This window comes from Zalophus californianus, chromosome 8, assembly GCF_009762305.2.
Source record: "Zalophus californianus isolate mZalCal1 chromosome 8, mZalCal1.pri.v2, whole genome shotgun sequence".
Classification (NCBI taxonomy): Eukaryota; Metazoa; Chordata; class Mammalia; order Carnivora; family Otariidae; genus Zalophus; species Zalophus californianus.
In genome coordinates this window covers 76,241,209-76,256,128 of record NC_045602.1, presented here as the reverse complement: position 1 = coordinate 76,256,128, position 14,920 = coordinate 76,241,209, and the positions used below count along the sequence as shown (strand labels likewise).

The window sequence follows — 14,920 nt, the reverse complement described above, 5'->3', positions numbered from 1 at the left end:
TGGAAACATACTTTATCCAGTGCTATTCCTTTTCACCTTCAGTGAGAATGCTTCTGGCCTTACTGCATAAATTCTGGAGCACTATTTCCAAAATAATTGCTTAAGATGTGATAGAATAATTAATTAATTTGCAGTAAATTTTATTTTAGTACTTTTTTCCAAAGATTTTATTCATTTATTTGACAGACAGAGAGACAACAAGAGAGGGAACACAAGCAGGGGAAGGGCCAAAGGGAGAGGGAGAAGCAAGCTCCCCATTGAGCAAGGAGCCCAATAACTGGTAAATGGTCTGGGATTCAAAAGGATATTTTGAATACCCTTATAATTCCTTTCTTCATTCTATTTTGGAATGATCAGGTATTTTTGTCATGCCATTGCAACATATATAAGGAAATAGAAACTTTCAAACAGCCCCCCCCCTTGAAAATGTAATCACATCTTAATTACCTGTAGAGGAGTAGTGAGGGATGAGGTTAAAAATAGGAACAGTGTGGGCAGGAAAATGGAAAACAGCATTGGGAGTTGTGTCAGAGTCCCCAAGACTACCCTCAAGGTTTGATGATTCCCCAGAAGGACTCAGAACTCAGAAAAGCTGTTATACTCACGGTTATGGTTTATTACAGTGAAAGGTTACAGATTAAAATCAGCAAAGGAAAAATGCACATAGAGCAGAGTCCAGGAGAAACCAGGTATGAGCTTCTAGTTGTCCTCTTGCACTGGAGTTACACAGGGTTGCACTTAATTCTCCCATCAATGATATGTGACAACATACAAAGTATTGCCAACTAGGGAAGTTCCCCTGAGCCTTGGTGTCCAGAATTTTTATTGGCGGGGGGTTGGGGGTGTTGGTGTCAGTCTTGTGGGCATGGAATGCATTGTGACTGACCTTAGCTACTCAGTCTCCAGGCTTGCACAGGTCAAACTGATACAATGTGGACCAGGACCCTAGGTGAATGGGAAAAAAAAAAAGAGGCATTCACCATAAATCATATTATTGGCATTAGCTATCTGGTGTGGCCCAATATCTCAAGTATATAGAGTCTTATCAGGCGGGATATTACAAGGGCTCAGAGGTTATTTTTTTCCAGGAGCTAGACAAATGCCAGTTCTTTTTTTGGAATGTGCAGGGTTTGAGCACCCCAAGTCTGCTGAGTTAATCCTTTACTACAGAATAGCTTAGGGACCTCAGAAACAGTAAAGGTTTTGGGGAAATGATTAATTCATGGATGCAACCAGAGGCTCTCCTAGAAGAAAAGGAGAAAGGTAACCTAAAAGTTGCAAAGCATTCTTCACCAGAAGATGTCCATATATAGGTAATCGCACAAGGGTTTCTTTAACGAGCAATTTGCATTCATAGGTGTTTGTTATTGGTCAGTCTCTGAGTAGCTGAAATTCTTATAAGGTTCAGGTTAAATGACTGGAGAAAGAACTGGGCTGTTTTCTGTGTACTTGTAGTGAGATATTTTTAAAGGCTGCTTGGTGTTTCTGTAGGTTTCTTATCTTTTCTGTAGACCTATTATTCATACAAATTATGAAGGAAGGCTGGTGGATCCTGTGGACTTGGTCCTAACAGGACCAAGTGGCAAGTAGATTGCCCGTCACTACTTTGTGATCTCTCTTCCTAAGAGATTTCGCCATTTTTGCCAGTATTTTTCTTGCTTGGGGAAGTTTTGTTTAGCTAAAAGTAATGGTCAAATTAAATAATTGTGTATGGCAAAGATGCATCTAAGGAGCTCTGACTGTAGCATCCATTCATAAAATGAGAATACCTTTTAAATGGAATATATATATATTAAATATTTTATTTATTTATTTATTTGACAGAGAGAAACACAGTGAGAGAGGGAACACTAGCACGGGGAGTGGGGGACGGAGAGGCAGGCTTCCCGCGGAGCAGGGATCCCGATGCACAACTCGATCCCAGGACCCTGAGATCATGACCTGAGCCAAAGGCAGACCCTTAACGACTGAGCCACCCAGGTGCCCCTAAATGGAATATATTTTTAAGGGGATAAGAGTACTCCCAAATCAGGGGCACCTGGCTGGCTTAGCAGCAACTTTTATACCTTTTAGACAACAACAACTTTTGAGCTTTTAGACAGCAGCAACTTTTATACCTTTTAGACAAAAAAACAATACATTTGTGAAGAATTGACAAGAAAAAGGGGTTTGGGCTTGGGGTAGTAAATTAGTGAAGAAGTAACAAGGTTTGTTTATATAGCCTTCTCAGCCCTAAATTCCCTATCTCTGGTGATAAGGATGCCTTCTTCCTTCCTGGTACAGGAGGGGGATTTATTTCCAGGTTTCAGGGGAACAAAAGAGGGTCAGAGTGTTCTTACACCAGCTGTTTCTTAGGTAACGTAAATTCAGAATAATCAGTATGCCGAAGTGGCATATTTTGGAGTGGCACAGTCTGCTCCCCTACAGGTCTGTCATCTATTACTCTGTCCCTGAAGAACTACCATTTTGAACTTGGTCTCTGCCCTTCTTTCTCTGCTTCCACAGCTGTAGAATGTCCTGTGTGGAACTGGCTGAGCCATCTTAAGAATGATCCTTGGTATTTATTGTCCAGCCCTCTGTCCTCCTCTGGCTATTTTTCATGGTAGTATTTCTGATGGAGACCTTTGTCCTTGACTTCTTGGTCTGCCATTCCTGCAGAAAACCCACTATATTATGTTAAAAAATATAAAACTTAAGATAACTTAAAATTATCATTTGGATAATGGAATGCAGGATTTTTCTCCTACTTTTAAAATCTACTTTTATTTTTATAGTTTTCAGACATTTATGTGGTATTTCAGTAGGACACTTTGGCATCTGAGTTGAATTTACATTTCTCCGGTGAACCCACAGATGACACCTTGTATTCATGGTTAAAAAAACAAAACCAAACTCACCTTAACACCCTCCTTCCAGAAACCCTCATTAGTCAAGTATTTTTGAATTTGAAGTGGATTCATCATGATTTTTCAGAGGTGTTTTTAACAGTTTAACATTTTTCATCTTAATTATCATTGTTAATTTCTCCAATGCATTTGCATATTTTTCTTCTTTGCCCCCTACAATCTAAAACATTACAAAAATTACATTCTTACCCATTTGGAGTATATGGAGTATATGGAATGGAAGTCTTAATATACAGTGCCCAGTACTTTATTTTCTTTCTTATTATCATTAACATCTCACACATTCCTTCATATGCCCAGATGTTAAAAGATCCAAGCAGAGCCAGTGTATCTGAGATATTAAAATTAAAGCATCACTCAGCCCCAGGTCACATACCAGTATCTTTTATCTTGCTCTACTTTTTCCCACTGCCTTTATCTCCTTGTGTAGCATACTGTATGATTTTTACATCTTTCTTATATTTGTGATCTCTCTTACCCGCTAAAATGTAATTTCTATGAGATTTTGGGTCCGTTTTATTCACTGATTCCCAGGGCCTGGCATTTAGCAACTATTCACTGAATGTTAAATGAATGAATCAATAAACCCTCATTGAACATACTCTCCTACCTATGTCTTGATTCTCATAGTTTTTTATTTTTTGTGATTCCATCATTTTGGGCCTTAAAACTTTTGTTTTCCTTTTCCTTTCCATTGTGTATGTGTTTGTTTTTCACCTAAGTTCAATTTTTTTTCCCAAAATGTGCTTTTATACCAGGTCATCCAATCTGATCTTTTCTCACTACTCACCTTTACTTTATATTCCTACTTCATTGAAAATATGAAAAAATGAGGGCTGCAAACTTTCTGATTCTATACTCACATGAAATACTTCACATATCATTGTTCTAGTAAACATGTGCATTACTTTGATAGCAAAATTCTGAGAATATCTTTTTTTTGTTTGTTCAGCATGTGATGCTGGCTTTTTTTTAACTCAGAATTTTTTTTATTATTATGTTATGTTAATCACCATACCTTATGTACCTCAAAGGTAAACACCACTTGGCAAAATAGTCTCCAGACTTTATAATTGTTAATATATTAGTCTTCAGACTTTATAATTGTTATATTGTTAAAACATGCTGTTCATATTTTGTTTTTATGATGATACCTTTTAGGAATCTATTTAATGTTAAAGTAAAATGCTAAATTTAATACTATGATAAATTAATTACATGCATAATATTAATTTTCTAACCTCTGAATTTAGGTACAAGTTATGGAAGAGAAATTAAAAGCAGCTAATATTCAAACCAGTGAATCAGAGACAAGGCTGTATAAAAAGTGTCAAGATCTAGAGACCCTAATACAAGAAAAAGATGACATCATTCAAAACTTGGAACTGCAACTTGAAGAACAGGTTTGGAAGAATTTTATCATCACAGTCTAAATACATGCATTTATTTATGCATAATCACAAAGGTTAAAGAGAGAGAGCCTACACTTCTAAATTTGGGTCAGAAATCTCACTTATTTGGTCAACTTTATGGAGTCTAATCACATTTATTGGTGGAAAGTACAAATAAAATGGCATTCCCTTTAAGTCTGGGTTATTCCAAGGCCATATCTAATATTTTTTTGGAAGAGACTGTGCTCCCTAATGCTCAGACTTTTTAGAGTTTGAATGTAGTATTCAACTTGAAAACACTTGGTTATCAGCAAGCATTTCTGTCTAAAAATGTTTGAAATAGATCTTTGCTTTAGATTTTTAGGGTGTTGGAAATATTTATAGAACATTGTGTTTTAAGGGTATGTTTGATGTGAATCCTTCTGTTTAAAAATGTGTACACTGTTTTTAAACCACTTTACCGAGATCAAGTATAGTTTTTAGTTTATTTTAAAATTTTATTAGGAAAAAAATTGCATTAAGGTCATTTGCTTAAATCATCATTTAGCATCATTTAAGTATGACCACTATGAAATTATTAAATATGCTAAATTGTTTTTTATCTTCAGCATTTTTTTTTCCATTTCTCTGGGGATCAGTATTTCTGTAGGTCAATGATTTCCAACTTTTTACCACCCCCCAGCCCCCACCCACTGTGATTTATATTACAGTCACATTCTCATAGTTTTGTGAGCATAGCCAGATTTTAAGGTTGGTAAATGTGAGCTAGAGTTTTTTATTTCATTTTTCTGGATCTTTAAAAACTTGCATGTAAAAATAAAATAAAATATATGAAAAACAGAAACTTGTATTTAAGGGGAAAACAAACCATGCTCCAGAAGAGATTCTGATTCTCCTCTCCCTGACCTGGTTCACCCCTCTCCTACTGTTATAAACCCTACATCATTTCCAGAAATCATTTATTTTGTTGATAAATTCAGTGCTTGGATTTCAGTATATGATCTTTCAGAGAAAGAGAATTAACAGTTAAAACTAGTAATATTTGCATATGCCTTTGTGGTTTATTATTATGTCTGCTGGACAATGGCTTTCATTTTTTACTCTATTTGATGATTTGAAAGTAGATATGTTAACTTGGAAACAGGTTTTAAGTGGATTTGTCCTTCATATTTATGATGTAACATTTCCAGACCAGTAAGCCTATGTTTGAACTAAACACACTGCTAATGTTATTTCAGAAACAAATAAGGATACAAGAAGCTAAAATAATAGAAGAGAAAGCAGCTAAGATCAAAGAATGGGTAACACTTAAATTAAATGAGGTATTTATCGCTATATTTTGCCTTTTCTTTACCTTTTACTTCCTTTGAATAGGTAAGTCATCAGAGTATCTGATCATTTTGAATGAAACAAAATTCTGATCAGTTGGTGGTGCTGCTGTCTTCTGGTAAACATGAGATAGGTAGCTTTCATTTTTATGTCCAATGTATTTCTAAAATTAAAAATATTGATAGACTCCTAATAAACAGTATAAGTAGCCTCATTCTGGGTAGCTGATTTTAGTTCTAATTAGTTAATTTTAAATAATTATAGATCATATGTGTATATCATAAAATTAATGTGTTCAGTATCTTGAGAAGTACACATTGGTTTATATGGCAGATTAAATGCTGAAATAATTTGGTTTTAAATAATTTTACAGTGCGAAAGGCATGAAAATGCCTTGGGGTGAAAATATTTGAAACTCTCAGTCTGGCAAAAATAAATACCAAAGCCATAATTATCTAGGTTGATAGTTACGCTGATAAATTCATCTGATATTTGCTCATCATTTCTTTTGTATTTTGCTTACATGTAATTAGGTATTAACATTTTAAAATAATATAATTTACTAGTACATTTTAGAAATGTTATTCCTGTATAAAAGGATACCATTGTGTCCTTTCAGCTGGAATTAGAAAATCAGAATCTTCGTTTGATCAACCAAAACCAAACCGAAGAGATAAGAACAATACAGTCAAAACTACAAGGTATGAGTATTTTGACTAAGATAGCTTAATTGGGCTTACTAGGCTATATGGAATTTTACTGTTGAACACTTGAAATATGCCTAGCACAACCAAGGAACTGAATTTTACGTTTTATTTAATTTAAATGGATTTTAATTTAAATACCCACATGTCCATATTAGAAAGCACAGCTAGACAATTGCAAATAACTCAAAGGGGGTAATACTAATTTCAATATTTAATTTCAGGTATGTTTGCTTTAAAAAATCAGTTATTTTCTATTTTCACTTGTGCTGTGGTGATCAATAGTGAGTGAAATTCTTACAGCCTGAATATTTTCAGCAGAATTTTATAATATGAATAATAAACTCTTTGCATTTTCCAGTGCTTGGGGTTCGTTCGTTCTTTCTTTCTTTCTTTCTTTCTTTCTTTCTTTCTTTCTTTCTTTCTTTTTCTTTCTTTCTCTCTCTCTCTCTCTCTCTCTCTCTCTCTCTCTTTCTTTCTTTCTTTCTTTCAAGATTTTATTTATTTATTTGACACAGAGAGAGAGGGAACACAAGCAGGGGGAGTGGGAGAGGGAGAAGCAGGCTTCTCGCCGAGCAGGGAGCCCGATGCAGGGAGCCTGATGCAGGGAGCCCGATGCAGGGCTCGATCCCAGGACCCCGGGATCAATGCCTGAGCCGAAGGCAGATGCTTAACGACTGAGCCACCCACGCGCCCCAGGGGTTCTTTCTTTCTTTTCAGCATCAAAGCTTCAAGATGGGTGGTAGAGTTAGAGATAGAGATTTACTTAATATATTGTTCTGGTGAGCACCTCTCAAGTGCGCACTGAGCCGAGGACAAGGTGAATCCACGGGGTTATTAGATCGGGGCCTACTAAAGTGGTTTTCAAGCTTATTTAGCAACAGAACTCCTTTTAAAGCAGTATTTTTTTCTGTAGACTCTCAGGAGATAAAACAGGTGAAAGCGGTGTTGGGTGAGGGGCCCAGAGTCCTGCAGACTCAGCTTTACCCATGCCTCTTCTTACACCCACTGTGACATTTCCACAAAGCCCTGGGGGTTCCCAGAATTCACTGGAAAAATGCTGGCACCGAAGCAAGTGCATGGACTTTGAAGTCAACCTTAATGCCCTATGACTTAATAACTGTTATGTTGCCGGATTTTTTTTCTTTTACATCAGTAAAATGGTAATGGTAGTCGTGCCTTCCTGGTTTCATGGGAGTTTGTTGATTGTAAGACATATGAAAGCATTTTGTCTACTGCATGTTCATACTTACTGCCGTCATGTTGTAAAGGAAAAAGCTCCTGTTTTCCTTTTCCCTCAATACTTCTGACACCAGATGTATGCAAGTTTTTCGCACGCAAAGCAATTCTCAATTCCTAGGGGACTCTGACTGGTTGTCCTTCAAATTTAATTCAATTCTGACATTATCTACTTGAAGTTAGCGTCAGATCCCACAGGTTACAGGCTTGGTCCCACAAAACTCCCCCCCGCACCCGACCACTTCATACACCACTTCAAACACAATTGTAAGTATCAATTCTCAACCCTGCTTCTGGCCCACTGGCTATAAATCAGAGGTTCCCATGACCCTCCCTAGGTTTGATAATTTGCTAGAGCAGCTCACAGAACTGCGAGGGCAAACAGTTTACTTACTATACTACTGGTTTGTTACAAAGGATATAATTCGGGCACAGCCGAGATGGAAGAGATGCACAGGGCAAGGTACGGAGAAGGGGCACAGAGCTTCCATGCTCCCTCCAAGCACGCCACCCTCCCAGCACCTCCACACATTCACCGACCTGGAAGCCCATCCTTTTGGGTTTTTATGAAGACTTCATTATGTAGGCTTGACTGACTAAATCATTGGCCATTGGTGATTAAGTCAGTTTTCAACTCTCCCCTCCCCTGAGGTCAGAGGTAGGGTGGTGGAGAATGAGCCTGAAAGTTCCAGTCCTCTGATCACATGGTTGGTTCCCCTGGCAATCAGCCCCCATCCTGAGGCTGTCTAGGGGCTTTCCAAAAATCACCTCATCAACATAAAATCGGATGTGGTTGAAAGGGCTTGTTATGAAAACAAAAGATACTTTTATCGCTCTTACCACTTAGGAAATTCCAAGGGTTTTACTGTGTGCCCGGAACCATGGATGAAGACCAACATATGTAGTTCTTATATCACATGCTTCCTCCAACTATATGATGGAAAATTGGTGTCCACATAGTTGATCTGGAATTCCATATTTACATGTGGAATCCATATGTAAATGGATTAAAAACCCAGGACCCAGGATTACATATGGAATACATATGGATCTGGATTCCATATTTAATATGGAATCACTGACATAGATTGAATGTACTAAGCCCAGTTCTCAAAAGGCTGTTATTTTATTTGATATTCTTAACTTGCAATTCTAGTCTTCACTGGCAGCCTGTTAGGTCTTTTACACTAAGCGGTATGAATCCTTGGAGCCTAGACTTGGACCGCAGAAGAATAGATACAAGTATGTAGATACAATATAGTACTTTAAAAATGTATATGCATATCTATGGTTATTAAAATACTGTGGATTAGTTCTGTGAGAGATAATCAACATGAAAATAATAAAAGATATACCTAAAGGAATACACTATATAAAGATATTTTTCTTATGCTCTACTCAGTTATCAGCTGCTATTTAATTTACCCCTTTGGTGTTCTTCCAGAGTAAATTAAGAATTTAATTTTGGAGGGAAACTTTTCTTACTATCACTAGGATCTGTATGCTTTTAAAGATTTTATTTATTTATTTTAGAGAAAGAAAGAGAGAGAGTGTGGTGGGGGGGGCAAAGGGAGAGGGGAGAGAATCTTAAGTCTGCCTGATGTGGGACTCGATCCCAGGACTCAGATCATGACCTGAGCCAAAAGAAGAGTTGGACACTTAACCAACTGCACCACCCAGGCACCCCTCTCCATGTTTTTAATCTTGCAAGCAGGGTTGTTGCAACCCATGATTAATCACTCCTTGAGCTATCTAAATTCTCTATCCAGAAACTGTCCCCTCCCCCCTTTTTTTCTCTAAAGAAGTGATGAAGGCCCTCCATATTTTGGACATCGTAGATCAAGCCCCTTCATCTGCTCTTTTGGGAGAAGCAAACTGAAAACTAAGATAGTGAAAGTTATTACAGTGATCATGTGATATTTGCCCCAGTGATAGTCTGAATTTCCTTTGGTTGTCTTGGCAACCAGGACCTCAGTCTCTCTTCCCTCACCATTAGTAGCATTACTACCCATTCAAATTTTACCAGTTCTTGACTGCTGTTTACCAGTACCGTGATTTTTCAAGAAGCTATAACCCTCTCCTTGTCTACAATCTGTTTTTTATTTGTTTGTGGTTTCGTTTTTGTTTAAGAACTACTTTTAAAGGGATTAGATATTCTCGCTACAGTTAAAAAATATTTAGAACATTCAAAATATATAAACATATTTAAATAATAGCATGTAATGCTAGACATTGAGGGGTCCATATTACTAGACATAAATAATTCAGGCTTTTTTCTGGCATAAGGAGTGATTTGTCCAGATTTTTATATGCTTTGGTTCTGTGTTCAATAAACTGTCATAAAAAATTCAGATCTTGATTTTGATTAATGATCTTGCAGAAGTTCAGGGGAAGAAGTCATCCACTGTCTCCACACCAAAGCTTTTGGAAGGCCAGCGCCTAAGCAGTTTGACCTTTGGGTGCTTTTTATCCCGAGCAAGGAGTCCTCCTCAAGTAGTAAAATCTGAGGAAATGAGCAAGATATCATCTAAAGAACCCGAGTTCGCTGAGGGAAAGGACATAGAAGGTATTTATGGACTACAGGAATTTACTTTGACGGTTTTTTAAAAAGGAAAAATAATTTACTAAGATTCATCCAAATATAACTTAATTTTCCTTGTTTTTTTTTTTCTTGACAAGGTGATGTTTTATGAAAATATTTTTAAAGAGCAATCCAGCCTTTAATTTGTATAGCTAGTTATCTTGTGTGTGTTTTGGGGAGTCTTTGACAAGGATGCATAGAAGAGACTGATTTTCCCCTCTTGATACTTTTTCCTGCGGTAGGTAGCAGTGATATTTAAAATTAAAAAGTTCACGGTTGTGTACCTACAAGTACTTGTTTTAGCTGAGTTTCATATTAGAACTATGAACTTTCTATTATTTACTTAAAATATTTAAAAATTACCTGATATTAAATACGAAGTTAAATATGGCATAGCGAACTTATAAAGAAAAAGAACACCAGGGGACAATTTAGTAAGTGCTTTGATTTTCCCTTTCCCGTTTTGCTTCAAAGAGGAAAATATTTGCTTTGATTTTCCCTTTCCCGTTTTGCTTCAAAGAGGAAAATATTTGCATAGATGTTTAAGTCCTGGACCTGTGTGCAGGTTTCCACCCTTCTTTTATTTGTAAAGCCCCTTTAAATTTTGCTTTGTTTTGCAGCTGCTGGCTTTGCTACCTGTAGTGTGACTTTGCCCAGATATTTTAGAAAGGCTTGAATTGACACTGTCTCTGTTTTCAGCTCCCGCTTCCTTCCTCCAAAGGAGAAAAACTGTAGCCCTAAAAGCTGTCTCTGTACTTGGTTATGAAATCCTGAAAACTGCATAATGTTTTTCCAGTCGGAATTCTCCTTTGCTACTTGCTTTTATGCTGTTGCTTGCAATTTTTTTTTTCTTTTTTGAGAAGTCATTTTGATTTCCCTTCCACTTTCTAAGAGTCAGTTGAGTATAGCTTAGTACAGCCGAGGTTGCCCGTCCCGAAGCTCTTGCTCACTTGCAAATTTAACAAATTGCCTGATACCAAATCATCAAGCTTATTTGTTCAGCCTCTAGTTCCTTCTTATGAAGGTTAGGTATATGTTTTTAAAAGTTCCTCTTGTACTCTTTATGAATTGCACAAATGTTTAGTTCACTGTTTATGAAGCCAGTGGTTCATTCTATTAATTATATTCAAAACAAAAGTAAGCCTCATCGAAAGACATTGTTAAAGAGCATTATTCTTGTTATAAAATACTCTTGGAGATATGAATAAGCCAAGTAGAGGCAGGAAAGCTTTTCTGTGTTAATGTTTCTTCGTGGCTTTGCATATTTCATTTATTGAAGCTTGGGAACAAAGGTTGTTTTTCTTTTTTTAGACTATAGCTTTATATCTATTATGTTTAAATTTTCTTATGATAATTTTGAAATTTAGTTGAAAGAGGGCTGTCCTTTGCTTTGCTTTAAAATAGAATTAGTGGTGTCTTTTGGTGGTTGCTTTCTTTGATAGAGTTGCCTTCCCCCCCCCAACATGTTTCTTTGTAAAAAGCAGTTTAATTTGATACTCTTCTATTGAAGTGTTAGGGCTCCTATTTTATCTTAAAGCTTACAGTTTTCAAAGTTGGGTTTAAACAAGACATACAACTAAAAAAGGATAAGGTAAATTAACTTTAGTCATATGAAAATTCCAGTTTTACAATGTAGTTTCATAAAGCTAAATGTACAGAAAGATTACATTATCAAAGGCAACATGCCGATATGATGTATACTTTTCTAGAAATGGAAATTCCAGAAAAGTCGGGTGAGAACCAAATTCAAGAAAACAACCGGGGTCAGAGAACGTTGCATCAAACCCCTTGTGTCCTGGAACAGAATCGGAAAACAAGAACGAGCTTTGCAACAGATGGTGGCGCATCCCAGAATTCTGGGGCTCCAGGGAGTGACTGGAGTTCTGATGAGGAGGACGGGAGCAAAGGAAGATCCAATTGCAGGTACACGTCCACTTTTTCCAGTCACACGTCAGAGGAAGGGGTCCAGTGTAGCAGAATGGGCAGCGAGGCGTACCTGACAGCATCTGATGACAGCAGTTCTATATTTGAAGAAGAGACTTTTGGCATAAAGAGACCAGAACACAAGAAGCTGTATTCTTGGCAACAGGAGGCACAGTGGAAAGCTCAGAATTGTCCTCTCGTAAAGGGAAATTCTGAATCAAGTAAAAAGGAGCACGATAGTTCGTCAGATGAACTGAATAAAAAATTTCAGTCTCAGAGACTGGATTATTCATCGTCGTCGAGTGAGGCCAACACCCCCAGCCCTATTTTGACCCCAGCTTTGACTCCCAAGCATCCTAACTTGCTCCCTGGAAAAGGTACACAGTTAGTGCCTTTGTCAAACCTGCCGCCCCCAAAGTTAAGGATCCCTAATGTGTTCAGCATAAGTGTGGCACTAGCCAAAAGGCACTTAAGCCAGCCACAGTTAAGTTCCGATAGGATGTTTGGTACAAACAGAAATGCCATAAGCATGATACGGCCGCTCAGACCTCAGGAAACAGACCTTGATCTAGTTGATGACGACAGTACAGAAATTTTAGAGAATATGGACACCAGTTGTGATGACGGATTGTTTTCCTATGACTCTCTGGAATCCCCGTGCTCCGACGACCAGGAACCCTGTGACTCGGCCAAGAAGCCGGCATGTGGCAAACCGCCCACCCCGCCCCTGCACCGCTTTCCCTCTTGGGTAAATGATACTGCTGTGTGCGACGCGTGCACGCTGGTTTTTAACTAACACCCATTTTCAAGTTTTACTTTACTTCTTTTCCTGTTTCTTTTAGGATCCAGATTGTTCTGAAACATCTCAGTTTTCAGAATGCCGTTTTCCCTTCTCTTTTCCCACTAGTTGTAAGTCAGTTGAGAAATAAGGTGAAGACAGGTGGAAGATCAAAATATTGCCTTTATTACTGAGAAAACTGAGTTTAGAGAATTGGTGGGCAGATGAGCTTTCCGACACTGAACTTGGAATTCTCTAGATTTATAAACCCAGTCCCAGGTAGCGCTGGACCTCCAGAGGCTTCCTCAGGAGAGGCTTGCCCCTCCAAAATAGCTTACAGCCCAGAGAAAGAACAAATGGTGTTTTCTGAGCCATTACTTCTCAAGAGAAGGGACAGAGACAGGTGCCTGTCCAGGTTCTCCTTCTAAGCCTGCCAGTCATGTTAAGCCGTTCCTCCTTCTTGGGAGGGAGAAATGAATGGTTGGAGAAGGATCTGGAATATTACTGGAGTTCCCTCCATATGGAAGGAAATATCAAAGGTGGGAAGAAGGGTTTCTCCTATCTGTGTAATACTTTGGGCAAATTTGGAACCAGGACACTTAACTCTTATTGGTCATCAGTTTTTTAACTTAATCATTTACTTGATTGACTTCAAGAGAAATTTAATTTTACTCTTCATGAGCTTATAAATCCATTGCTTTAACCAAAAGTATCTTCCTGTGTATCTAGAGTACATTGAAATTTCTTCCATTGAAAACACTGACCATTAATACAGTAGTTAACCCATCATTGTGTGATTCTTTATAGGAATATCTATATCACTAGATTTAAAAAGTTATTCTTATATTTGAAACAAATTATCTGTCTTGTAGATTTAACTTTTCCTTCACTTTTTGACATAGTTTAACCTTTGGCCTCCAGAGAAGCGTCAGGGTTGCAGTATTTTTGGGGCTTGGGGGTCATATTCTGTGGTTATTATTTTTTATTTAGTGACCAGTGTGATTTTAAGCAAATTAAGGCAGCCATGTTTTCCTACTGTAAATTTGGACCTTGAGATGTATCTGCTCTTACTTACTTTCAAAAGAACATTTCTTTGCAGTGCCTACATGAAAACGTCTGCAGTTCATTATTAAATTCTGGATAGCACAAAAAAGTAGGCATTATTGGCATGTGAATCTCTGGAATTTCAATTATGTTATCCTTTAGGCAGTGAGGATTTGAAATTTTTGCTTCTTTTATTATGTTGAGATTTTCAGAGATTTAGGTTAGGCTTTTCATGTTCGCTTTATTTGGCAAACCATTTTCTTACTCTTTTGCCTTTCTCGCTTCAATTTGTCTTCTGAAACTGTTCAATCCTGAAAAAGTAGTAGCACTTTTCAAAAGCCTTCTAGCAGCCTGGCCAAGTTTGAGGTTTTATTTCGTTGTTTATTAGGTATTTTCAGGTTTCAAGGAAAAGAGATGTATTCCAGTTACCTCAATTTATGTGAGTTTATTTTAAGGATTCTTAAGAGTTTATTTGAAGGCATAGACCATCCCTACTGAACTGGAATATCTTTCAAAATACAATAGTCACTGTAGTGGGAAAACGTGAGGATTCAGCAGCACCTCTAATAGTCGTCAATTCCTTAGAAACAGGTGACACCCGATGCCCCTGGACCAGTGGCTTAGCTTGACCTCTCCCGTCTGCAGTGACTCGTCTTGTCTCACTACTGCTAACTCCTCTCCTCCACTCTGTCCCGCTTCCAGCTGCCTCTCCTCTCCTGCTCACTGCCCTGTGTTTACACATCTCAGTGTTCTGCCCACTCTGCTCTTCGTCTCTGCGTGCGCTATCTCACAATCCTGTTCTCAGAGAAACCGCATCTGATTCATTCACTCAGCCATTCTCCAAACCAAAGCGTCTCAGACAGTTGGGATCTCATGCCCGTTACCCAGCAGGCCACTGGCTAGCACAGTCCTGAAGAGGACTGCCTTAGTTGCCTGCTATGCCCTGGTCCAGGCGACCGTGTCCAGGTTAGATGCAGTGCAGAATTCAGGACATGGTGATTATGCATTAAGAACAGCCTGGAATC

General features: G+C 37.9%; 1 protein-coding gene across 7 annotated transcripts in view; it reads left to right on the top strand.

Annotated features, from left to right (window-relative positions):
- PLEKHH2 (pleckstrin homology, MyTH4 and FERM domain containing H2) overlaps positions 1-14,920 on the top strand; it is a 104,479-nt gene that overhangs the window by 31,634 nt on the left and 57,925 nt on the right. For all 7 annotated transcript variants that reach the window (XR_003524735.2, XR_003524734.2, XR_003524736.2 and 4 more), the window contains 5 exons: positions 4,160-4,309; positions 5,536-5,619; positions 6,246-6,327; positions 9,950-10,135; positions 11,860-12,821. Coding sequence is in view for 4 of the 7 variants with exons in the window: in XM_027622708.2 (XP_027478509.2) it covers positions 4,160-4,309; positions 5,536-5,619; positions 6,246-6,327; positions 9,950-10,135; positions 11,860-12,821 (1,464 nt within the window). In the remaining 3 variants the exon portion in view is untranslated. The remainder of the gene's footprint in view (positions 1-4,159; positions 4,310-5,535; positions 5,620-6,245; positions 6,328-9,949; positions 10,136-11,859; positions 12,822-14,920) is intronic.